Source organism: Phoenix dactylifera, chromosome 9 (genome assembly GCF_051530095.1).
Source record: "Phoenix dactylifera cultivar Ajwa chromosome 9, Ajwa_hap1_PhDact_Kaust_v1.1, whole genome shotgun sequence".
In the NCBI taxonomy this organism is placed as follows: domain Eukaryota; kingdom Viridiplantae; phylum Streptophyta; class Magnoliopsida; order Arecales; family Arecaceae; genus Phoenix; species Phoenix dactylifera.
In genome coordinates this window covers 9,446,775-9,473,376 of record NC_143198.1, presented here as the reverse complement: position 1 = coordinate 9,473,376, position 26,602 = coordinate 9,446,775, and the positions used below count along the sequence as shown (strand labels likewise).

At 41.9% G+C, this 26,602-nt stretch overlaps 2 protein-coding genes across 5 annotated transcripts; one reads left to right on the top strand and one right to left on the bottom strand.

Annotated features, from left to right (window-relative positions):
* Positions 1-14,869: 14,869 nt before the first annotated feature.
* LOC149752823 (uncharacterized) lies at positions 14,870-19,681 on the top strand. Its single transcript, XM_089925470.1, has 2 exons — positions 14,870-18,217; positions 18,977-19,681. The coding sequence occupies exons 1-2, from the start codon at positions 14,870-14,872 to the stop codon at positions 19,679-19,681; spliced, it is 4,053 nt and encodes a 1,350-aa protein (XP_089781596.1).
* Positions 19,682-20,778: 1,097 nt separating this feature from the next.
* LOC103718834 (Ribosomal L18p/L5e family protein) lies at positions 20,779-25,923 on the bottom strand. 4 transcript variants are annotated; one of them, XM_089925306.1, is made up of 2 exons: positions 25,610-25,777; positions 20,779-21,441 (listed from the first exon to the last, which is right to left on the bottom strand). In XM_089925306.1, exon 2 carries the CDS (start codon positions 21,420-21,422, stop codon positions 21,078-21,080), a length of 345 nt encoding a protein of 114 aa, XP_089781432.1. In that variant the 5' UTR covers positions 21,423-21,441; positions 25,610-25,777; the 3' UTR covers positions 20,779-21,077. The 4 variants fall into 4 exon arrangements, 3 of the variants coding, with proteins under 3 accessions (XP_089781432.1, XP_088560321.1, XP_088560322.1); XM_088704195.2 differs by having other exon boundaries at positions 25,583-25,776; XM_088704196.2 differs by lacking the exon at positions 25,610-25,777 and adding an exon at positions 24,731-25,320.
* Positions 25,924-26,602: the final 679 nt, after the last annotated feature.

Genomic DNA, 26,602 nt, shown 5'->3' with positions numbered 1-26,602 from the left:
GAATCAACCTGCCGAGTATTTTTTTTTTTCTTCCCTCAAGCTCTTGGAAATGAAGGGGCCTATGAGAAGGAGAACTCCCAAAGGCCAAAAGGAGAAGAACAGGGCAGGGCCTTTTCCCCTCTCGCTCCCTCTGATTACCTGGATACGGGAAGGGGTTAGGAGAGATGAATTCTTCGAAGGGGTAGAAAAGAGGGAGCACGAAAGAAGGATTCACTTTCCTTCGCGCGAACCACCGTTGGATGGCGCTATGGCCACTTCGAGAGCCGTGCAGCCCTGAAAGGAGGGGTTTGTAGTGCTTTGAGAGCTGTGTGACGTGAGATCCAACGGTCGATGTCGCAAAAGAAGATCAATCGTTCTTTCGCGCGTAAGATACACAACCCGGACCCTGAATGAATCGTGGAGCGCCGCTCACTCGACGTGGGGTGCTGACGTGGCACACGCTGCCGAGATCTAGCAGCCCACGTCGGCCGGGCCGGTACGGGACTCCCGCTTACAAGAAGAAAGACAGGGGTATTCTGGGCATTTTAGTAAAACTAATGTAACTCTCGTCATTATAGGGAAGCTTCGTGCCGTTTCTGCGGGAGGTTTGAGCCTGGAGGTGTCCGCATTGGAGCGGGTCGGTGACCGACAGAATCGGCTGTTTCCTACGCGGTTTCGAAAAATTCGGCCGTTGTTGCTTCTTTTTGACCAAAATACCCTGGGAGACGGAGATTGAGGCGAGAGGAGATCCACCGATCAGATACGTAAGATTGTAGGATTAGATTGTTCTAAGAGCGTGAATTTGTGGGTCCATCCATCCGCACCGGTAGGCCCGAGCCGCACACCGTATTGTGTGTACGACTGGCAAGCAAATTCAAATTAGTAATACATTTATGCGTCATTAATGCCCTTTGTTGCGTTACTAAAAAATTGATTAGGCAGTATGATGTGTTAAATTTTGAATTCCTTTCCTCATTAATCCTGCCTTATGTTTGGATTGTCAAAATGTCTTTAGTTTATTTACAAATCAAGCCTCTTGGAATATTCCTTTGCTCCACGAGAGATATGCAGCTTAGAAATAGTCGCTGAAATTTGTTCTATGCCTATCTCGAAAAATAGATGCAAGGATATTTTTATTTGGCACAAAATTGGTTCACATAAATTAGAAGCTCAATATATCTATCATGTCTTGATGGCTGATTTTTGACTCTGAAGATGATGATTCAAAGGTCTTCTCTTTGGGCTACTCCTAGAGTTAAGTTGTTTTGGTAGAAAATTGCCTGGCAGAAGCTTCTACGTAAATCAGTCCTAACTCATATATGGGTATTCTCGACCCTACAAATGCCGCTTCCGGTGCCTGCGATACAGAAAGGGATTTGGACCATGTTCTGTCATTGTGCCATGTTGCTCGTGTGACTTGGGAATATCTTTCTGCCGTAACTTTTTTTTCCTTCAGTTTTGACATTTCTGACTCTTTATTGAGGTACCTCCCGGTTGCCACCTTTTTCATTTCATTCTGAGCGAGCTAGAAAATTCGAGATCCTCTAAGAGCTAGATTGGTGGAACTAGAGGGCAGCCCGTAAAGCTTGATCGCGCAAAGCCTGGATGTATGCATAGGCGTGCCACGGACATTGGGCTCGTGGAAAACGTGTGGGTCAAATGAAGAATATAGAGTAGCATGCGTCCAAGTGCTTTAATCTTTAAGAACTTTCGAACAATCACACCACCATTCAAAGCAGATGAAAATCAATGGAGGTGTAGCACTGGGCTATGTAGAGGTGCAGCACTAGGCTATGGTAAGGGTGTAGCGCCAGGCTACAATAGAAAGATAAGTTATATCTACTCCTAAGATAATGACTAAGAAAAAGATAAAGATAAAGATAAACTGATAAAATTGATTCTTGAAGGATCTCTTTATAGAATACAAATACAATTATGGGTTTTTTGCATGGATACCCTTCTAAATATCGGATTTTGCATGAATACCCTTCCAAAATTGATATTTGCATGTATACCCTCATAAAAATACTTGTTTTGCTATTCTATCCGTTTTTATTCTTATTTTTGCATATATACCCATGCCATCTAACGCCGTTAAAAAACTAACGGTTTCAAATTAAAATGACTAAAATAACCTTAATGGGTAGGCGTGCAAATAGAAATTTTTATAAGGGTATACAAGCAAATAGTAACTTTACAATGATATTCATACAATTTTCTATATTTAGAAGGGTATTTACGCAAAAAAAAAAATCTTAGTAGATGGAAAGAATTTAGATACATTAATTAATGTGATAGCTTTTAATTATAATCTTGTATTTATTAGGAAATGTATTTGGTTCCATGACCAAAGGTCTGTTTCTTTATCATGAATATAACAAAAATATACAATAGGATTTGCAAATTGGCTGTATCTAGATTTACCTCCTGCAATTGATCTGATGATGGGATTAATATCATAAGGGGAGTAGGGTTCAAGCGTAGAAGGATGGCAACAAGCATAGGTTCACAGAATCCAAAGGAACCTCGGCCGTCAGGATACTCTCTCGATCTATTACACTGTTGATACCTCTGGTGTCTCGGTAGCTGGCTTTTTTTTTTGAGGATTGATAACCTACTCTCTGTTATGGTAGGTTATCAATCTACTCATTTTTCATTGGACAAAAATATCCTTACTTTTTGCAACTCTTAAGGGTTATTTTATGTCTTTTTACGGTCCCACATTAACTCACCCTCTCAACCTCCCAATTAATACTCTCTTCCTCTCTCTCTCCAGTATACATATATGTATATATATGTATACATATATATATATATATACACATATATGTACATATATTTACATGTGTACATACATGCATACATGAACATATATATATATACACACACACATATACATGTATACGTACGTATATATACATATATGTATACATGTATACGTACGTATATATACATACATGTATCTATATACATATACATATATATATATATATATATATGAGAGAGAGGGAGAGAGTATTAATTGGGAGGTTAAGAGGGTGAGTTAATGTGGGACCGTAAAAAGACATAAAATAACCCTTAAGAGTTGCAAAAAGTAAGGATATTTTTGTCCAATGAAAAATGGGTAGATTGATAACCTACCATAACAGAGAGTAGGTTATCAATCCCCTTTTTTTTTTTTCCCTTCTGTTTTTTGGTTTTTGTTTCTTGTAACTCTTGAAGGGAGAAAGCGAGGGAACACTGAACGAAATATGGGTCGTGTCAGTTTTCTGCAATGGAATTGAATTTTGGAAGAAGGTCTGGAATTTTTTTTGTCCTCGTGAGAGGGGAGCTGGGAGACGCCAAGTTCCCTCCAATCAGTCATACAGATATAAAATAGTGTGATATGAAATTTGGCTTGGTAAGTCATGGGTCATCTGTTCTGACTGAAGGTCAATTGCAAGTCTTTCAAGTCATGGGTCACCCAGCACCTCATAATTATGATATTTGTGCTTTGTAGTTCTTGATTAAGCCAGCTTTTAATCTTTGTCGTTGACTTGGAATTGAACAATAATGATGCCTGATTAAGGGAGCTCTGCAATTCTCCTGCTAGCTAGGATTCTTTTTAATGGTACACATCCTAAGGGTAAAAGTCCCACCAGTGCAATCTTAAGTGCTCCTAGCTACAATAACGCCTAGAGGGAAAGAGAGAGAGAGAGTGAGGGAAAAAAAACAAAAATAAAACAGTGTCACCAGAAGAAATTGTGTTTATCATCTGTTGGGTTACAGACCAGGGAGGAAGGAGGAAGGAGATCGCGATCTCACCGTCGCGAACGCCCGCGATTGCGATCGCCCGCAGGCGTTCGCGAATGCGAGATCGCGATCTCCTTCCTCCTTCCTCCCAATCGCATCGCGATCTCCCGATCGCGTCGCCCGCGATCCTGCGGAGGGGGGGGAAGACGGGCGCGGGGAGTGGGGAAGACGGGGGCAGGGGGGAGGGGGTGATGTGGAAGCCGGGTGCGGGGAGTGGGGAAGACGGACGCGGCGAGTGCGGAAGATGGGGGGGGAAGCCGGGTGCGGGGGGTGGGGAAGACGGGCATGGGAGCCGGGCGGGGGGGGGGGGGAGGAACGGGCATGGGAGCCGGGCGCGGGGGGAGGAGGGGGAGCCAGGCGCGGGGGGTGGGGGGGGCAGACGGGCGCGGTGGGAGAGGGGAGCAAGGGATAATAATGTCATTTCATATTTTTAATTTTATTTTTAATTAATAAAAATATGATTTTTTTAATACCGTTAGAACAACCGTTATATTAGGGATATTTGTACAATAACAGAGTTTTACGAGGGTATACATGCAAATACCAATTTTCAAAGGGTATTCACGCAAAATCTGATATTTAGAAGGTTATCTATGCAAAAAACCCTATAATTGTTTATACTAATACAAAATAACTACCAATGAATACAACAACTGTCTACTCCACAATTGCTTTTCACCTCTAGTTTTCACTCCCGACGGTCCTAATAACTGCTACCAACCATCTTCCCACTATGCTCAAAACAAGCACCATCATTCTGTAATTAGCGGACTGAAATTTATGCCTTACTACTTAATTTATCTTAATGTAGCTTGTGTTAGTCATCTTCCTTCATTCGGCCTACAATATAGTCTTCCGTTCTTAGGAATTTGAAAGCAGCATAATCACCTCGGTCTTCTATCAAATGACTCAAGACTTAATTGTTCATCCTAGTTTTCAACCTCATGGGTGAATTCTATCTATTTGACCTACATCGTAACCAATGTGTGATTTTACAGCCGAACTATATCCAGTATTAGCAAAAGTCAAGTGATTCTTGCTCGCTCTGATTCTATCAAACTTCAACCATATGGCGCTTGCCTCTGGCTAGCAATTATATATCAAGATGTGGTGTAATGATGCCCGCCCCTCCTGCGCGCCGCCCCATCTTAACAATCTAGATGGCAGACAGAAGTAAATACCATATGGATTAAGTATAATAGAATCAGAGCATGTAAGAATAGCATGACTCTTGCTAAGAATGAATAGAGTTTGCTGTGAAATCATACTAAGGGTGAAGATACAAGTCGAATAGATAGATTTTGGTCATAATATGGATAAGCAGACCGAACAATCAAGTCTTGATCATGACACATGGTTGGTGGCGGACCGAAACGATCGTACCGATCCTAAATTTCCAAGAACAAAGGACAATATTATAGATTGAATGAGTGAAGAGTTGGCAAATATAAGCTATGTCAAGATAAATCAAAGGCTAATAAGGCATCGTCACACTATTTTCGATGGAACGATTACGTAGCTGTCGTCGATATAGGTAAGAAGATGATGGAAGCTTGCTAGATGACGACTTCTCTGCCAACAAATCTTCTTTAGGAAGTGGTCAACAACTTCAACCTATCTAGAGATACATAGGTGCAGCTTGTTGGAGATGCTCTTGAGTCAAGCAACTGTCATTTTGAAGTCACTTGACAAACAAGATAGGAGAACTTTGGAGTTCATAACAAAACAAGTAGAGAAACTTGAGTTTGTTATGTAAGACCGAAGTCCCCAGCCATAGCATGCTGTGATGCAAACTGTGACAAACTTAGCCGATCAAAAGACTGAAATGGGTGAATCTGCCTATCAATCTTTGGATCAACATGCCAAGATCCATGACAATTTAATCTCGGTAAATCAAGGAAGAATGACCAAAAACTATATGTATCCTCCGAAGTCTTTAGCCGAGGTAGAAAGACCATATGTAAGGGGCCATTGCCAACCAAGGTGCATGCTTCGATCAAAAAGATCAACCATCCCCTAGTGGATAAACAATAGTATGATGGCCTTACGTTTTCAAAATAGAGTGCAATCACGTCAAAAGAAGTCATATTGGACCAAGATACATATTTCGGGCAAGCTAATCAGCAGTGCGGGAGAGTCAAGTCAAGCACTAGTTAGTTATGGTGGGACGTACCAAAAGAGCGTTCGTTGTACTAGCGCCTTCATCCTTTTGTGGATGGTTGACAGCATGGTAGTCCCACGGTCATAAAGGCTAGGTGCAACCACATCAGAAAGAAGTTATGCCTGCTTGTAGATCGTGCATATAGAAGTCTTATGCTGGAAGGAATTATCATCTTATTTTTGTATAGAGATTCTATAAGATATGGAGATTGGTCATTCGTATGATTAAGGATCTTCATGTGGATTATAGATAGTATGGATCTCATATTTTACAAAGATCTGATGGAGGATTGAAGAAGTGATAAATTCGACCTGAAAGTAGAAGGAACAAGCAGTATTATATTTTGTTAACCCCATAGTTTCAACGGTTTGCTATTTTATTTTGATGATAACAAACAAATGAATTTAGTTCATTATTATAATTATAGCAAACAAATAAAAATGAAAAATTGAGATTTCTTTTGAAGGCAAATATTGGAATTTTGAACATGCATTAGTATTTTCAGTATAACTTTTTATTAAAATATTAATGCAATTTTGATGATCTAGAAAGAAGACTTATTTATCTAAAACTTTTATATCCAATATATTTTTAAATTTGAACGTTAGCTATGAGTAATAGGATATGCAATCTATTTATCTGTAGCTATGATTCAGGCTGATATATGTTTACTCTTTTAGTTGTAACTTTTCAACCAAATGTTTTTTTTAAATTTATTCTTATCAGGTTGGAAAGATAACGTAAATACCTAAAACTTTTATATTAAATATATTTTCAAATTTGAATATTAGCTATAAGTAATAAGGTCAGCAACCTATCTATCTATAACTATAATTTAGGCTGACATATGTTTACTCTTTTAACTGTAACGTTTCAACCAAATATCCTTTTGAGATGATTCTTATCAGGTTGGAACGATAACAGAAAGGGATACAACTTTTGTATTCAATATAATTTTAAATTAAAATGTTATCTATAAGTAATAGGGTCTGCAATCTATCTATTCATAGCTATAATTCAGGCTGACATATGTTTACTCTTTTAGCTGTAACTTTTCAACCAAATATTCTTTTAAGATAATTTTTGTCAGGTTGGAAATATAGCTTGAAGGGCTACAACTTTGTCTCCATCGACTAAGTCAAATTTAGCATTTTGATTTATCAAAAAGGTGCTACAATGCAGGAAACCAAATCTGACCCAAATCTGCCTACATTAAATGTGTTGAAAAAGGATTTCCAAAGCTTCAAATTATTTCAAACGAAAAAAAAGCTTCTCAAGCCTATAAAAAAAAAGGTTCATACCTCATATTGATGTAAGGAAGGAAGAGAGCTCCATGAAGGCTTGAAGAGAAATCAAGAGAGTATTGTGCTTCCAAGTAAAAAGTCTTTCTTGTTGAGAAATTGAGTATAGAGCTTTCATTCTTATTATTTTTGATTAAGTATTGTAAGAGAGTTGTAGAGCTCTTGTTAGCTTGAGTGATAGAGAGTAATTGCTTAGGAGGATTGTACTTTAGATAAATAAGAGAGTGTTTGAGAGAGTAGATCAACCAACGATTAGCTTGGATATCACTAAGTATAAAGGTTGCTTGTATCCGGAAAACAAGCAATTTGTAAAGCTTTGGATAAGCATAGTGGATTAAATCTTGAAAAGGAGTCTCGAAGAGTGAACGTAGGCTCACAAGGAGACCGAACCACTATAAATCATTGCGTATTACTTTTCTTCCCTTCTCTCTTTATTTTTCTATACTTAGTTGCATATTTGTGATTATTACTTGCTATACTTTTTGCATCTAGTTTATTTCATTAGATTCAAAAACTTGAGGAAATTTGATTTTATTTCTGTAAAATTTTATAAAACCTAATTCACCGCTCCCCTCTCTTGGGTTGCCTAGTTGGGCCAACATATTTTATATATCATAAAGAGTACATTCCTTTAAGTTTCGACCGATTGGCCGATACAAAAAAAAATAATGTGCTACTTTCATTTAAAGTTCTCTCAAGACTCTTTTGAGTCTTTCCTATTCCATTTGAAGAGCTCGTGACATCAGCTTGGAGGTGACTATCTTGTGGAAGAAGGTTATAAGCTTCTAACTATATTTTAGGCTACACCTAGGACCAGATCTCTCCTTGTTGCGATTTTCAAGCTTCACCTATTCTTCCTCCAAGAGTTATGCATTATGGACATCAGTCAGCTTTTCTCTGAAGGATTGATTCGATTTTTTTGGGTTGGACAATGCATGCTTTACGATAACAACTTTGGCCAGTCTGTGTTAAAGATCATTAGCCTAATTCGCTAAAAGGTAAGTTGAGTGTTGATCGAAAATAAAAACGCAGAAGATATGAGGCTAAAAGGGCCACATTACTTTGTTACAATTGGCTAAGCACATGACCCAATGAGTTGATACTCAAGGTGCTCACTTCATTCCTAATTTAGGCTGATGAATTCTTCACCATTGTTGACCCACCAAAGATTCAAGGCAATCAGATGTTATGCCTACTATGATTCATTATTGATGGTAGTGGAGGTAGGTAGGAAGAATGCAGTAAGTTGAAAGCTTGGATATGAATGCAGCTGATAAAAGGGGAAATATAAAGAGTCCGCTCGGACTAGCCCAAAAAAGTTGAGAGTACAAGATTAGCTACTGACTAGTAGCAAAGAGGTTGATTTACCGTATTAAAAGGTTAAGGATAATAGTATCCCAATTCGGCAATGGGACCCATGTGAGGAGATACCCCAAGTTGTTACGATATTGAAGGATCGAAACACACAAGTTGCTCCGACAATATTTGATCTCACTCACCATGGCGATCAAAGAAAAATCAGGGGGGAACATCAAAATACAAAGAATGAGTACCAACGAGAGATATAGGGCCTACTTATAAAAAGGGTATGCTCCAACAGAAAATGAATCAAATCTCCATCAATATGGAGAGTAAAATCAGATTCCTATTAATATGGAGGATCCTTCAAGCAATGTGAGGATCATTTCGATGTACAAGAATAGTTTGTCAAAGAAAATGTGGCAAGTGCAAAAGACATAAAGAAATCAGAAGAGACATAAATATATTATCGAAGGCAGATATTTCAATAAAAGAGCACTCCTCGATCAGCGGATCAAGTCCATAATTGTAGGATTTTTATTCCACAAGTATCGAGAAAGTGATGACAGACATTTCATTAGCTTTGTAATCTTCAGCCAACAAGATGTGGAAGATATTGTTTACACCATCTCTCAACAATCTAGCTAGTGGCTAGAAGAAAGGACCACGTGGATTAAGTTTAATAGAATCAGAGCAGATAACCAATCAGTGAAGAGTCGACCAATATAAGATACATCAAGATAAGTCAAAGGCCAATAAAGCATATCTATCAATCTAGTAGTTCTAGAGTAATCATGCTTGTGTACGTGATAGTAAAAGGATGGTTAGCATAACTTATCAGAACTACCAAGAGTGAAGGCCAAACATAGGAAACAACCATCAAAGTGAATAATTATTTTGTTTGAGGGAAGTTATTATGTATTAGTCAAAATAGAATATTATACTCTGTAATAGGACCCTTCGACAATCAATCTAATCACATTACTTTATTTTTATTTTAATCTTTTATTCTAAAAGTAGGTGTAACTTAGCTTTTTTACCGTAGCCGAATGTTACATTTTTACCATAGCCCAATACTACACCTCTATCGTAGACCCACACTACACCTTTTTACTGTAGCTCAACGCTATACCCCTATTCAATTTCACCTCCTTCAAATAATAGTGTGATGGTAGTGACAGTTCTCAAAGGTCAAGACACCTAAAGCCACACTACTCTCTACCCTTTCTTCAATCGATATCTTTCCATCTAGTACAATATCGGTGGCACACCCATGCATGCATCTACCCCTTGCCCAAACAAGCTTGGTGGCATGCTCGCTGCTCCAATGAACCAAGTTCCTAGGATGCCAAATTTTCTGGCTCATTCGAAATGGGACAGAAAGGATGACAACATCCACCACCCTTATTGATGCAGGAGCAAGAGCCCGAATCATTCTAGATGTGCGTCGAGTTTGGATCCTTGCTTGGGAATGCCCGAAAACACATTGGGTTCATGATTTCTAGCATTTAATTACAAAGGATTAAGTCTATTTTGATTTGGTCTATTAGGTCACATTGAGTCCTTTTATTTTGAATTTATTTGAGTTCTTATTTTGAGTTTGTATTTGTTGGATTGAGTCCTTTAGTTTGGTAATGTCGAGTCAATTGGAGTTTGGGTCCCAACGCCATGAAGTCACATTGAGTCCATGGTGTTGAGGAGTTCTTGAGTGATTAGGAGTTGTCTATTTGGTCCATGTGGCATTTAGAGAAGAGTTGTAGTTGATTTGGACTCTCTTCCATGCGCCATGAGGAGTCCTAGTTATTTAGGAATCTTAGTTGGTTTAGTTGATTTCGTCAACTGATTTCGTCAATTGATTTTGTCGGTTGATTTTGTCAGTTGATTTCGTCAAATGATTAATTTGATTTAAAAGAGTCCATATTTAGTTAGAGTCCTAAAATTCTAGTTGTTAGAGTCCTTATTTTTCCAACCTCTTACACTATATAAAGGGGAGGTTGAAGAATAAAATTAGAGAATTAATTTGGTTTTCAATTGCTCTTGAGATTGAGAGGCATAAGGCTACTTCTTCCTCTTTTGGTGAGACTCCAAAGATTCCTTCTTCCTAGGTGAGACGCCTTGGAAACCTTTGGTGAGATGCCGAGGTTCTTGATCGGTGGAAGCTGGAAAGGTGAGACTCCTTCTCCTTCTTCATGCCAACCCCGAGTTCTTGAACGAAAGTGAAACTTCTTCAATCAAGAGTCAAGACCTAGTTATCTTCCTTACATCTTCCTTGCATCCATCATCACCATGCCCTAACTCTAGCCCTAATCCAATTATTCGCCATTTCCTTAACTTGGCTGCCATCCGTAGAACCCAATCTCTTCATCATCATCTTCTTCTTTTTCTTCCTTCATCCTTTCATCAATCAAAATCCTAACCGCCACTTGAGAAGAACAAAAAGAGAGAACAAATATTAGCCCTGCTGTTTGAGTCCATCACATAAATCCCATCCCCATTCTGCATCACTTATACTACCCTTCTACTCACCCCTCCTTCCATTTTCTCTGTGCATCTCTTTGCTTCTCGCTCCCCTCCCCCTTCCTCTCTCTCTCTCCCCCTCACTCATCCTCTAAGTTTGCCCTCCTACCCACCCCTCTCCCTTCGCGAACTACTCCTCTCTCACCCCTCCTCAAGGGTTTTGATCTTCACCCATTTTCTGTGGTGTTTCTCAATCTCTCAATGAATGCCCTCTCATATTAGAAGTTCTACCCTCCAAAGCCCTCACTCCTCGGTCCTCACAAACATCGGTCACCGTGAATTCCTAAAGAGAATGTCAACCCTAGCTCCACCAAGCCTTGCACTCTCCTGAGAATTGTCTCCCCTCGAGTCATTGTGCATCATCAAAAAGCCCTTGGCCTCCAAAAACTAAAGCCCTCTCTCCCTGTAGCATCTCTTTGCCCGAACCATGACAACAACGCTCAGTCAAGTTCATGCCCTCGGTCGATCTCACCTTCCATTGTTTTTGGCTTGGATTCCACCACATCAAGCTTAAGCTCCACCACACCCCCATTGAGACCAGCCATCCCTTGATCTCTAGCTCAACTCATGTCATATGTATTTGGCCTTTGGGTAGGGCTGTTAATGAGCCGAGCTGCTCGGGCTCGGCTCGGGCTCGGCTCGGTAAAAGCTCGGCTCGGGCTCGGCTCGGTAGTCAAACGAGCCCGAGCCCGAGCCCAATATGAGGCTCGTTTACACTCGAGCCCAAGCCTGAGCTCGAGCCTGAGCAGCTCACGAGCCCAAACGAGCTCTAGTCTTCCACTGAAAAATCTTATTTCAGCACCATAATTCATAAAAATCTAATCATATAGAGAAAAATAGCTTGTTATCGAGCCCGAGCCTGAGCTCGAGCCCGATTACGAGCCCGAGCTCGGGCTCGTTCTAGAGCTCGTAATTGAAACGAGCTTTACAAGCTCAAGCCCGAGCCTTTGCTTTGCCAAGCAAGCCCGAGCTCGAGCCCAAAATAGAGCTCGTTACCGAGCCCGAGCCCGAGCCCGAGCCTGAGCTTCTGTGAAACGAGCCGAGCCGAGCTCTCCCAGGCTTGGGCTCGGCTCGGCTCGTTGACAGCCCTACCTTTGGGTTAGTCTTGGGCTTAGCTTTGTAACATACTTTTCGATCTAGGCTTAGACAAACAAAAATATTTCTTGGCTGAGCTTACGCTTCGTGAAGACCCCATTTGACCCAAACCAATTCCAACATTGCTCGAGCAAGACCACCAAATACTTGCTCGGATGGTATCATCTTTTGGAAGTTGGGTAAAGAGGCAAAAGTTTGATTCTGGGTAGAGTGAGCTTCAAGAGGTAGGATGGGTATGGAGCACAAAATAGAGATTATCCTCTCCTAATCTCGAGATCCATGTAAATATATGATGATGCACTTGCACACGCAAGAGAGAGAGAGGGAGGGAGGGAGGGAGGGATGGAGGGAGGTGGGGGGTTGGTGCGGACACGAATACTGGACTGATTATTTTGCGGGATTATGGTCGTCGCAGGAAGACGGTCCAACCACTTTCATTGTGGCTGGATTGATTGATGTTTTTCTTTATTATTATTTATTTTGATAGGATTAGTTTGCATATTGTCTTGTGAGGACCTCTTTCGAATTGTTTTTTTATTGGGACTTATTTGTTATTTGGTGGCCCTATATATATATAGGGCATGCATTTGTTATTTTTTTTTAATGAATGATTGCATGAAAATTAATGTTCTTCTTCCTCCTCTCCACTCCTCTTTCTCTTCTTCTTCCCCTCTTTCTCTCCTCTTTCTCTCTGCATTCCAGTCCGTACATCCGTCCTGCATCAGCTTTGGTATCAGAGCAGGGCTGACTTTGCCTCTGTTGCTGAAGTCGAAGGATCCAGTTTATGGACGGACCCCCGCTGATTCCTTTTCGGCCTTTTCCTCACCTGTATTTTGCTAGATCATTTGCACCGCAAACGCCGGAACGCACGGAAGGTCGTCGCACGGCACGCATCCCGAAGAAGAAGGGTCACTCCATTTCTTCAATTTTTTCTTCCCTGTTCATCACCTCACCCACCGAGAACAAAGAAAAGGCAAAACCCTCCCGTCGGTCGACTGTCTTCGGGCGTCAATCCACAGATCGCCTTCGCCCCCCCACCGCCGCCGCCTCCACCACCGTCTCCGTTCCCTCTCCCTTCCCTCTCGGTCCCTGCACAGAAGGGGAAAACCCCGTCGCCGGCTACCCCCACAGTGGCCCGAGCGGCGAATAAGCCGCCTTCTCCCTCTTTTTCCCCCCCCCCCTCTCGCCGTTTTCCCTTCCGGCCGCCGCTACACAGGCGCCAACCACCGCCTTACCTTGCAGCGCCGCCGAATCACCATTGGAAGCCACCGCCCGTGACCGAAGCTCGGAGAAGGACACCACCCCGTTCACTGCCGCACCAGCACCCCGCTCCACCGGCGCAACGTCTTCCCGCACCCACCGCCGCAAAATCAGGCGAGATCCGGCGGAAGCGGACGGCCGGTCGAAGGTGGAAGACGATCCACAGTACGGGTACGCTTTCGACCCGTTAACCCTTAACCCATTAGCCCGAACCAATTCAAAAAAAAAAAAAAAAATTCAAAATTCAAATTTCTATATTGCGGATCGGACTACCTTAACGGGTTGGGTCTGTTAACCCGATAACCCGAATCCGTTTGGGTTATAAAAAAAAAAAAAAAAGGCGCTGCACGTGACGCGTAAGTCACGCACGTGCCGCGGTTTAGTTCTTTTCCCCTCTTCTTTATTTCCCGATCTTCTTCTTCATCTCCGATCACCGCTTCCCGCCGCCTCACACCGTCCCACCACCACCATTCCCGCGGCCTTCCACTGCTTTCTGCGCCACCGCCCTTGTCCCACCGCCGCTGCCATCTCCGCTGCTTGCACCACCGCGCCGCGCGCCGCTCACGCCTCCTCCGTACCGCCGCTTGCCGCTGCTCGTTACTGCCGCACCGCCGCCGCCGCCGGGTTGCTCTCATCGCCGCGCCGCCGCGTTGCCATCGCCGCCGTCGACTGCTGCACCGCCACTGTCAGCTCTGACAGCCTTCACTGCCGGCCGCCCCAATCGTCCTGCATCAGTTTTGGCCGCTGCTAGTTACTGCCGCACCGCCGCCGCCCCGCCGCGCCGCCGCGTTGCCGTCGCTGCCGTCGACTGCTGCACCGCCACTGTCAGCTCTGGTATCAACTCTGTTTCTCCTCCCCGCCGGTTAAACCTGTTCATTTAAGTTGGCATTATTTATTAAATTTTGTGCTTGGTGATTAAGTTCCATATATTCCAACGCATGCAACCACATACATCCACAAGACAACCAGAAACCCTAGTAGTCACATTTCTTTAATATTAACTGGGGAGCTAGATCAAATTGAGAAGACATATGTGGCTCCGTGACACCTTGCATAGTCCGAGAACTTGGTACTACTTGTTTGCAGCTACTTGTTAGCCTGCGTATTATATTAATTTTCAGTTTGCAATAACTATCTGCTAGGGAGTAGTTTTAGTTTATATTGAGCATTTACTTTGCAATTGTGAATTCATTTCATGCATTAGGTCTACTTAGGAACCTTTATAGTTGGTCGGCTCATACATTTGGTCATTCATTTTATGCATCTACGTAGTGGTCGTGTCGCATCTCATTTTGAGTTTCCCCTAGACATGGATTCCAAAATTGAAGCCCTATTAAAAGCTATCCACGACACTAATGATCAAGTCCAAAACACTAATGCCCAAGTTCAAAAAACTAATATTCAAGTCCAAAATACGAATGCCCAAGTCCAAGCAAACAACGCCCAAATTCATGACCTAACCACAATGTCCACCCAGGTTAATGCTCGACTCGATTCAATTGAGGCCTCACTTCAACGGGTTATTGAATCCCAAAAGGTTAGTACTCCCCATTTACCGGATCTTGATGAGGACGATACCCTAGAACAAATCCTAGAACAACAAGGTTCGGTTCGGCAGGGCAACTTTGATCATAGGTCTGTTCCAGGTCACCATTATGCCTACCCTCGCCCTAGAGGACCTGGTCCCATTCCTCCTGTTGATAGAGGTCACCGACATACCGTAGAATCTAGAGAGCCTCGTGACCCTGATGAAGATGTAATGCGAGGCATTAGGATTGAAGCCCCCACCTTCGATGGTCGTCTTGATCCGAAAGTCTTCTCCGATTGGCTACACGAAATGGATCACTTCTTTGAGTGGTACAATCTGTCGGAAGAGAAAAAGGTCCGATTCGCTAGAATGAAACTCCTTGGTCGTGCTAAGTTGTTTTGGCAAAACACCGAACAACTGTTAGCCAGGAGACATCAACCTGCTATTACCGATTGGGTAGAGATGAAAGAAAAATTAAAAGAAAAATATCTTCCATTAAGTTATCAATCTGACCTCCTAGATCGATGGAACAATTTACGACAAGGTAGTCGCACAGCTACTGATTACATCGCTCAATTTGATGAATTTATGATGCGAAGTAATATAGCTGAAGATGAACGTATGATCTTAAGCCGGTTTCGACGAGGCCTAAATGATGAGCTTAGGAAAGAACTTGTCCTTCGTGAAGTGGCCACCTTAGACCAAGCATATACATTTGTGCAAAACTACGAACAATTCTCCAAATCTGTGTTTGCTAGGCGCCCTGACACCAGGCGTGTTCCCACTAGTGCCCAACCATCTGGACCCAAAACCCCAGTCAGTTCTGTCCCACCCAAGCCCTTTTCTTCTCCACCTATCCAAAATCGAGATATTAAAGGCAAAGGAATTTTAGGTGAACCTCCAAAAACAAGCTCAAGAATTCAGTGCTTTAAATGCCAAGGGTTTGGTCATGTTGCCTCCCAATGTGCAAATCAGACCCTTGTTATTGATGCACATGAACAGAAGGATGACATAGATAATTTGGAGGAACAAATTTATGAGCCTAATTTAGATGATATTCAAGATGTCGAAGATGAACCCGAGGACGAATCACTCACTTTAGGTTGTATCCGACCTAATCCCCAGATAATTGCCCACGAACCTGACCGATCCACTGTGAATGTAGTAAGGTGTGCAATTACCCAGCCTAAAGAGACTGATGACTGGAGACGAACCTCAATTTTCCACACTTACATTAAATGCGGCGAAAAAGACTGTAAAGTTATTATTGATAGCGGGAGCTGCATTAATGCGATATCTTCCAGCATTGTCGCCCGCTTGGGTCTGACCCCTGTGTCCCAACCTCACCCTTATAAGGTCTCCTGGATCGACACGTCGTCCATTCACATTAAGGAACGGTGTCTTGTACCTATTCAAATCCTCTCTTATAAAGACACTGTCTGGTGTGACGTACTCCCAATGGACGTAGGTCATCTGATATTAGGTAGGCCTTGGTTGTTCGATCTCGATGTCACCATCTACGGTCGAACTAACTCTTGCTCCTTTGTCTTCCAGGGTAAAAAGATTAAGCTTAATCCTTTACGGCCCAAAACGCTAAATAAGGGTACAGACAAGAGTAAATCAAAGGGGAAGGAACTGCATATCCTTAACCCCACGGAATTTGAGAGGAACGTCTTTAAGGACTCTCCGGTGTTTGCCCTGCTAGTTAAAGAACTTCAGCCACATCTCACAAGCACATTATCGGCTGAATCCCTCGCTATTCTCGAGGAGTTCAAAGAAGTTTTTCCGGAAGACCTTCCAGATCATTTACCCCCTTCGCGTGATATTCAGCACGCCATTGACCTAGTCCCGGGAGCTACCCTTCCTAACCTGCCCCATTATCGGATGAACCCTTCTGATCATGCAGAGCTCCTAAAGCAAATTAACGAGCTTTTACAAAAGGGATTTATTCGAGAGAGTCTAAGTCCTTGTGCCGTACCTGCCCTTCTTACTCCAAAAAAAGATGGGACTTGGCGAATGTGTGTAGACAGTCGGGCTATTAATAGAATCACGGTCAAATACCGTTTTCCTATTCCTCGGCTCGACGATATGCTGGATATGATGGCAGGTGCCTCGATTTTCTCCAAGATTGACTTAAAAAGTGGCTACCATCAAATCCGGATTCGTCCAGGAGATGAATGGAAGACAGCCTTCAAGACCAAAGATGGCCTCTATGAGTGGCTGGTAATGCCTTTCGGCCTCTCAAACGCTCCAAGTACATTTATGCGAGTGATGACTCAAGTACTCCGACCTTTTATGGGCAAATTTTTAGTCGTGTACTTTGACGATATCCTTATTTATAGTCAAACTAAGGAGCAACATTTAGGCCATTTAAGGCAAGTTTGTACGACTTTACGCAACGAGAACCTCTATGCTAACCTTAAGAAGTGTTCATTTTTCACTACTCACGTAAACTTCTTAGGGTATATAGTCTCCTCTGAAGGTTTATCTGCTGATCCTGCGAAAATCACCGCAATTGTTGAATGGCCTGAACCTAAGAATATTACTGACATCCGTAGTTTTCACGGCCTGGCCACATTTTACCGTCGTTTCATTAAGGGCTTCAGTACACTTATGTCACCTATCACTGATTGTCTTAAACGAGGTGATTTTCAGTGGACACGCGCAGCCGCTAAAGCATTTAATGACATTAAGAAAAAAATGACGGAAGCGCCAGTTATGCGACTCCCTGATTTTAACAAAGTTTTTGAGGTGGAATGTGATGCATCTGGCTTAGGAATAGGTGGTGTGCTTAGTCAAGAACGTCATCCTATAGCCTATTTTAGTGAAAAGCTGAATGAGGCTAGACAAAGATATTCCACCTATGACAAGGAATTTTATGCCATAGTCCAGGCCCTACGGTATTGGCGACATTATCTCCTTCCTAATGAATTTGTTCTCTATTCTGACCATGAAGCACTTCGTTTTCTTAATTCCCAGAAAAAACTTAATCACCGACATGCCAAGTGGGTTCAGTTCCTCCAGGATTACACTTTTGTCCTCAAGCATATGTCCGGTGCTGCGAACAAAGCTGCTGATGCGTTAAGTCGTCGAGTAACTCTGTTGTCCGCCATGTCTGTTTCCATCACCGGTTTTGATAGACTTAAGCTCGATTACTTGTCTAGCCCAGATTTTGGCCAACTCTATAATGCCCTTGCTGATGGACAAGGACCTTTGATTGATGGTGTTTATCTACAAGACGGGTACTTGTTCAAAGCTTCCAAGCTCTGCATTCCGCGCACTTCCGTGTGCGATTTCTTGATTTGGGAAGTACATGCCGGTGGTCTCTCTGGACATTTTGGCCGTGATAAGACCATAGAAGAAGTTGAACGTCAATTTTTTTGGCCAAGTTTGAAACGGGATGTTGCTAAAATTGTGGGACAGTGTCGCACGTGTCAACTAGCTAAGCACAAAAAACAAAATACTGGCCTATACACTCCGTTACCTGTCCCAGATCGCCCTTGGCTTGACCTTAGTATCGACTTCGTACTCGGCCTTCCTTGCACATTTCGGAAACATGACTCCATTTTTGTGGTTGTGGATCGTTTTTCTAAAATGGCCCACTTCCTTCCTTGTTCCAAAACTTCCGATGCCTCTCGAGTAGCCAAGATATTTTTTGATGAGATTGTTAAGTTATACGGTTTACCAAAAACCATTGTCTCCGATAGGGATGTCCGTTTCATGAGCTATTTTTGGAAAACCTTGTGGCATCTGGTTGGCACCAAACTTAAATTTTCTACGGCTTATCATCCTCAAACCGATGGCCAAACCGAAGTCGTCAACCGAAGTTTAGGTAACCTTCTGCGTAGTCTAGTCGGGGATCACAATCGTAACTGGGATTCTATTCTGCCTGTCGCCCAATTTGCATATAATTCGTCAGTCAATAGATCTATCGGGATGAGTCCATTCGAAGTGGTCCATGGTTATAAAGCTCGCAAACCTGTAGATCTCCTACCTATGTCCCCCCATATTCGCATTTCTGAGTCTGCACATGCATTTGCACAGCACATTCATAATCTGCATCAGGAAATTAGCAAGCGCATTCATATGAGTAATGCTCAATATAAGCTACAAGCTGATTCTCATAAGCGAGATAAATCATTTCAAACTGGGGATTATGTGATGATACGTATTCGGCCTGAGCGGTTTCCATCTGGGACCGTCAAGAAACTGCAGCCTCGTAGTGCTGGGCCCTTTCGGGTATTGCAACGCGTGGGTACTAATGCTTACGTTCTTGATCTTCCATCTGATTTTGGTATTAGCTCCACTTTTAATATTGAGGATTTGGTTGCTTACAAGGGCCCCCTTTCTATTCCTACTGATCCTTTCGCTCCGCCATCCCTTGAGCTTGACGATACTCCTCTTCTTGATTCCATCCCATCCCCGACCAATCTAGCTTTACCACCAGCACAAAAAGAACATATTGATGCCATTTTAGATGAGCAGACTGTTTCTACCAGTGATGGGGGTGTTCAGCGTTTTCTGGTTCGTTGGCGAGGACGCCCGGAGTCTGATACTACATGGATTACCCGTGCGGAGTTACAGCGCATCGACCCAGATCTTTTGGAGTACTACCAGAGTCATTCGTCGGGGTCGACTTCTTCTTACCCGGGGGGAGTTGGTGCGGACACGAATACTGGACTGATTATTTTGCGGGATTATGGTCGTCGCAGGAAGACGGTCCAACCACTTTCATTGTGGCTGGATTGATTGATGTTTTTCTTTATTATTATTTATTTTGATAGGATTAATTTGCATATTGTCTTGTGAGGACCTCTTTCGAATTGTTTTTTTATTGGGACTTATTTGTTATTTGGTGGCCCTATATATATATAGGGCATGCATTTGTTATTTTTTTTTAATGAATGATTGCATGAAAATTAATGTTCTTCTTCCTCCTCTCCACTCCTCTTTCTCTTCTTCTTCCCCTCTTTCTCTCCTCTTTCTCTCTGCATTCCAGTCCGTACATCCGTCCTGCATCAGGGGTTGCATGGCACACATGTCTAATGGACTGGAGACTTCTTTTTAAAAAAAATAAAGTTCCATCCGCCCATAGCCATGGTTGGTACTTGGTAGTAGTCCTTTGGCAGTGTAGTGCCAATGTTGTGGTTTCATTTGGCATGCCGGCATCATCGTGGAGTGAAGAATCGTGAGTTAAAGCTTCCTAGTTTAGCGTGTTTAGTTTGTTGACGTACTAGTCGTGCAGATCCATGCATCTTAAGCCTACAGGCTTATAGCGCATGTCATCACACGTAGAGTTAAAAACACGGGCAAACAATGAACTCTAACAAAGAGGAGACAACATCACAACCTATCTAGCCTCAGTTTATTAGGATTCTGTTTTGGCTTGATTCTTGAGATTAGATCATTATGATTATAATGCCAAATTGGCAAAGAAGAAAAGAAGGATATTAAAGGATTCAGTCTCTGCCACTAAGATGGGCCAATGCCGACCATTAAACTGGAACTTTGTGCACAACCACTTCTATTCATCGGATAATGCACATATTTTGTTAATGCGTTGACAACATATTCTTAGGTTGGTGAGAATGAGGAACATCCAACAATATCTTTTCTAATTAATTAGCTTTGGTTGTAGGGGCTCATGCCTCATATACTAGAAACAAATACTGAATCATTGCTGCTATAAGATCTCCAAATTGGCACAAGGAACATCTGCTAATAAGTTGCACTAACATGCAAATTATTAGTGGAATTTAAGTAGAATGATGGAATAATAGCCACATATGGACCTGATAGTTCAGACCGATACAAGATGCCATACAATCAACCAGTCAGCCATAAGCTAGCGATCAATATCATCCATGTAACAGGATAATTCTGTTCATGTAAAACAAGACCCAAGCATTCAGCTATGAATCACATCACTTCAGGGTGACACTTCGACATAACAAAACATGCGAACATGCACCCTGATCAGGCTAAGTTCCATCTTTTCCATCTTCATTGATCAAATGTCCGGTGATTAAGTGTGAACTGACAGCAAAGCGTTTGGATAGTTATTGCCTCAAAAAAGACACTAGCTTTGCTGCAGCAACAACTCCCTCTCTTTTAACAAGATCAAGGACTAAACCTAGAACTGAACTCACAGCAGCTTCACGCCAGCATCTCTCATGGAATCTATTACAGCCTTCACTTTTCCATGGTACTTCTGCTCCCTCTTTAAGAACACAGAGACAGCAGGAATCCCCTTGAGCAGGAGTCGCTCACCCAGAATCTTTCCGATCTTAGCAGCTGCTGCAACATCTCGTGTGGACTCCATGCTCGGCCTCAGCAACTTCTCTTGTGAGCTTGCAGAGCAAGCTACTGTGGCTGTCGGGCTGTGGACCACTTGGGCATTCACGAATTTATTTGTGAAGTGCATTTTCAGCACGTAAGGTTTCAGGTAATTGATGATTCTGGGTGGCCTAACAGGCGGAGGGATAACCATCAGGGCCACAGCTGCTGGCCTGCAAAGAACAGGAGATCAATAAGTATAAAATGCGGAACCCACCCCAATAAACAAAGAATCTAAAAGCACAAGCCTGAGATAAACTCATTTCATTTATTCTACATGGAAACACTAGTAATGAGATATCAGCTGCCATGCACCTAATAACAGAGCTAAGAGGAACATGGGGAGATCAAGTAACCTATACTCCTTCACTGGGGCTAGCCTGCTCCCAATCTGGGGTGATCTTGGATAATGAATGGCTCAGAGGTACAAACATAGATTTACTTAAAAGGTTTGCAGAGTTGAGGCACGATGGATCCGACATCTCATATCCATTTCATGGCCAAAGCTTTTACCTATATGAAGACAGCTTTCTCGAACTTGTCAGCAGCTTACAAAGATACATCTGTTTTAAATGGGGAAGATCTAATGGCAGAAAGAAAATGACTAGTTGTGGAGTACAATGGCTCTTGTTTCTGGCTTGAAAGTTAATTACTTAATACTTTTGCTGAACCACAAAAAAGTAATTATAACTATGAACCTTGATATCTAACAGAATAGCCTTACAACATTTAAAATGGTGAAGGCTTATATATCAAATTGTGATCCACAAAAGTTGGGAAACAATTTGCAAATGTTTGTAAACCTAACTAGATAACCCTATATGAGTTGGTGCTGAATTCCTATCAAGGAAACTATGGGCAAGAAAGGAGGTTAACTTGGAACCCGGCAGGCCAGCTGGTCACTAGGAGAACTATTGTGTGGGTATTGCAACAACTTATTAAATGCAGTCAACTAAATAAGAGAAGAGCTGCCTACAACTCAAGGATCCATTAGTACAGTGGCTGAACAAGGAGAAGGGGAAAAAAATAAAAATCAAGGTGCCAACAGAAGAAAGCACAGATCAATAACCCAATCTTTCAAAAAAAACAAGGAAAATAAAAGAAAGTACAACTTGGGAAGGCAATCATACAAGAACAAAAACAATTAGTCCAAGAATTTAACACCCAGCTAATTATAGCAAGATCTTCTGCAAATATTAACTCCCTCCTAGAAAGCCTACCACTGACAGTCCCCTGGCATGTCCTAGTCTCAAAGTCAACTAGATGTTGAACCAGATACACAATAACCTGTCCTGTTTGCATCCTCAAACAGGTATCTTCTTACTGGTTTATGCTGCTCATGGATGCTTACAGCAGAAGGTGGCTACAGCAAAGTTTAACCATGGAAAACTTATCATGGAATGGGTACAAACTTTCATTTTGAGGTTTCATTCGCTTGGTGCTTGGAGAGAACTGGTAGAATGTGCATCATAGTTAATCTCAATTACTAATTCACAATTCACTAACTTATTCAAAATCGGATCTACTCTATGTTTGTTGCGGAAGTTATTTATGGATAGCTTATGAGAAGATGGAAACAGCAAAAATATTTTCTTTTTAAGATCTCATTTGACAGTCATTGGGAAAAAATGTTAGCCTGCACATCATTATTGTTGCCTTCCATTGTCCTCATCATGGTAGTCACCATGAGCACTATTGGCTTCACCACCTTTGTTATAGAACTTTTCAATTCGAAAAAGAACCATGAAGTGCCAACAATAATCTAATCCTTTGCAAGCAGTCAAAATCTTTAGCATTCTAACAGAAATACAAATACCATGCCAGAATTTAAGCTACCGATATTACATAGAAAAAAATAACTTGTACTAAATTAAAAAGGAACAAACAAAAAGCAAAACAAAGAGAAAAGCAACAGCAGAGACTGATATAAAATCTACTGCACTCTAGTAGAAGCACAAACCTCATGTAACAAAATTTAAATCTGCTAATATTACATGAAAATAGAAAAAATATATATGTAGTACTAAAAAGAACAGAAAATAACTTAAGCACCTATTTTAATATAAAGAAAACAAAGAATGGAAAAGAAGAAGACCAACAGGATGCTACCTACATACAACTGAAGAACTTCTCTACAGCACTCTCTACAGTCTGGATCAACTGAACAAAAGAGACCTAACAGTTTCTATTTCTATCTAAGTATAGACAACAGAGTTTCCTCCAAAATTTCCAGCATTACAGATGGCAGTACAAGAAAGAATCTAGGTGGCATGTAAGTCAACGGATGGCACACAAGGAACTTCCCTAAAAGATCAAGGTCGTTGCATCGTGCTAGAACCAAGACCTTGCCACAATGCCACCCAATTTCACCGAAGTTTGAATAGACAACACTAGAGCAAACTAATTTATTGAAAGCATCACAACCAGATAAACCCTTGTACTTCAAGATTCAAGAGTATAAACAGCTCCCTCTAGAACAAATATGAATGGTGCATGGCGGATATAAAATTCCAAAATACAATTTTTTGACCTCCAAAATACAGCTTGGGTGTCATATCAAATCGTGTCCCACTATCATCATTTGTGCATTAAAACTCATCCAAATTCCAAGCAAATGAGAAGCCATTAGGTCAGATTCAAACCATTAATTAACTCGACAGAAACCATACTACTGTTTATGCCTTAACTTTCAAGCTTTAGCATGTTGGATCTAATAATGATGCTAGACTACAGAAAACACCTCTTTTCGCACCCCTTAAAAACAGCATGTTTGGACATATGCAATGAGGGATAAAACCCAGGTGTCCAAACCAGTGATATTTTTATGAATATCATTGGTTTATGCCCAAAAGTGTTCTAGATTTTCTTTTTTCTTCGGTTTTCTGTGATATATATTCTTGAAGTACTTTCTTAGAAAAGGAAAAAGATTGTTTTTCCTTGGTCCGTGTTAAGAAATTGATTGTTTTTGGTTTTCTTTGTCTTCAAAATTTGTTTTTTTTTTCATTTTGGCATGTTATTAGTTTGTTATCATAGTTTGAGATGATGCAAATTAATAGTTTTCATTGCTACCACAATGAAGTACACTTGAAACTTCAGCCATGTTTTCATTGCTATCCATCGTAGACATTAACCTATTTTGCATAGAATTCAATAAAAATGTATGAGCATAAAATGCAACTTTATAGATGCATATAATCTAAGCTTTATAATGTCTATCATGTTACTGCACGCATAAAAAAATCATGATCAGTTTATCTACAAAATTTAAGCTATGAACAACATTTCAGCATTTCTGAAAGCTGAAGTAAATGCCATGTCATGTACTTAACTGTTCAAAATTATTGACACTACAGACTTCATATAACTAAAGCGCACTTCATATAACTAAAGCATCTTTTAAATAGTTATAAATTGGAGGTAAATATGATTACTAAAGCACTAAGAAATAGAGCTGATCAAAACCTGGGCCGGGCTCTACAGTAGAAATTAGGCCCGATGGCTATGCCTAGGCTCGGCCCGGCTCGACTATCGGGCTTAAAATTTTTGTCCAGGCCGACCCAACTTCATAAATCTGGTCCCAGGCTCGACCCGATAGGCTCGATTTTTTCTTTGTTTGGATCAGGAGTCCATCTGAGGGGTGAAGAAACCGAGAGGAGAAAATTAAAAGAATCTCCACCCTCCAAGAAGTCCATCTCCAATCCCCTGATCTTTCTTCCTGATGGCCCAGCTGGATCAGGAGTAATGTGAGGGAAGGAAAACCAAGACCAAAACCAAAAAAGAGAAGGGATGAAAGATACGAGTGGCTTCAGACTCGTAGCCAACCAAATCCCTGCTCTCTCTTTCTCTCCGGTCTCCACCCAAAACAAAACTACCATCCCCAACTTCCCAAATTTCTCTCCAAGCTTGGGAAAATGATCAGAGTCTGCAGGCCAGGAAACTCTCCACCTCCCTTCCATCGAGGGGGAAGACTTGTAGCCAGCCCCTGTTTCCGTTTTATATGGGGCTTTGCTTCCTTTTGGTCACGGTCAGCCACAGAGAAAACGGGTAAGGAACCTCCCTCTCGCCCCCCCCCCCCCCCACCCCCACCTCTCTCTCTCTCTCTCTCTCTCTCTCTCTCTCTCTCTCTCTCTCTTCCATCCTGGCTCGAAGCTCCAGGCTTTACTTCCGAGCTCTCTCTCCCCCCCCCCCACCTCTCTCTCTCTCTCTCTCATCCCGGCTCGAAGCTATATGGGGCTTTACTTCCGACTCCGAGCTCGGGCGAAATCCATCCGGGAGCGAGCTCGAAGAGGAGGAGGAGGAGGAGAAAAATCTTACCGGTGACTGTGAGTCGGTGACCGGAGCCGCGGAGGTTGCCGTCCGGTGGAGATGGACGCGAAGAGCCGCCGGTCGGTCGTTGAAGAGGCGACGGCACCGAGAGGAGGCGGCGGCTACAGGGAAACCGGCGGAAACTCGGAAATGGGAGCGGCTCTCAGGCTCTCAGCCGGGGGGTGGGGGGGGAGGTGTTTAGGGTTTCTTAAAAGTTTATAATATATTATATCATATAATAGGTGTTTTATAGCCGGGTCGGGCCGGGCCGGGCCATTTTTAAAAATTTCCAGGCCCGGCCCGATTTTTTGGTCGGGCTGCTTTAGGGAAATTGGGTGGCATTGTGGCAAGGTATTGGGTCTAGCACGATGTGACGACCTTGATCTTTTAGGGAAGTTCCTTGTGTGCCATCCGTTGACTTACATGCCACCTAGATTCTTTCTTGTACAGCCATCTGTAATGCTGGAAATTTTGGCAAGGTCTCTTGGCTTCTATGAATAGTACCCTCCACTATCTTTAATCCATTCTTCACAATCAAATTAAGAATATATGCACAACAACGCACATGAAAGAATTTACCATTCAAAAGTAAATCTTTTCTAAATTGTTTCTGAAGTTCCATTGGTACAACTATATTTGCTGACAAATTATTAAGGATGATTGAACCCAACCTTTTCTCAATATTTCAAGATAAAATACAGCTAACTATACAATCACTAATGACTAAACCCGTATGTGGTGAAGGAACCAACTTAAAATTGATAATATGCTTTTTAAGTTTTCAATCATTAGTGATGTAATGTGCAGTGAGACACTTGTATCCCAATGTCTGATTTGATGTCTACATGTCCGATGTTAAGCTGATTCTTCTACAGTTCGTCTTGAACAAATGTTCAAGTCTTCGTTTTTTCTATTCATATGTTTTAAAGTAATCAGAAGCCAATGTTGTTCTTCAAACAATATGAAATTATGGTCTAAGGTTCCTAATAAAGATCTGAAAAGCTGGGTGTTCAATTGTTGTAAATGGCA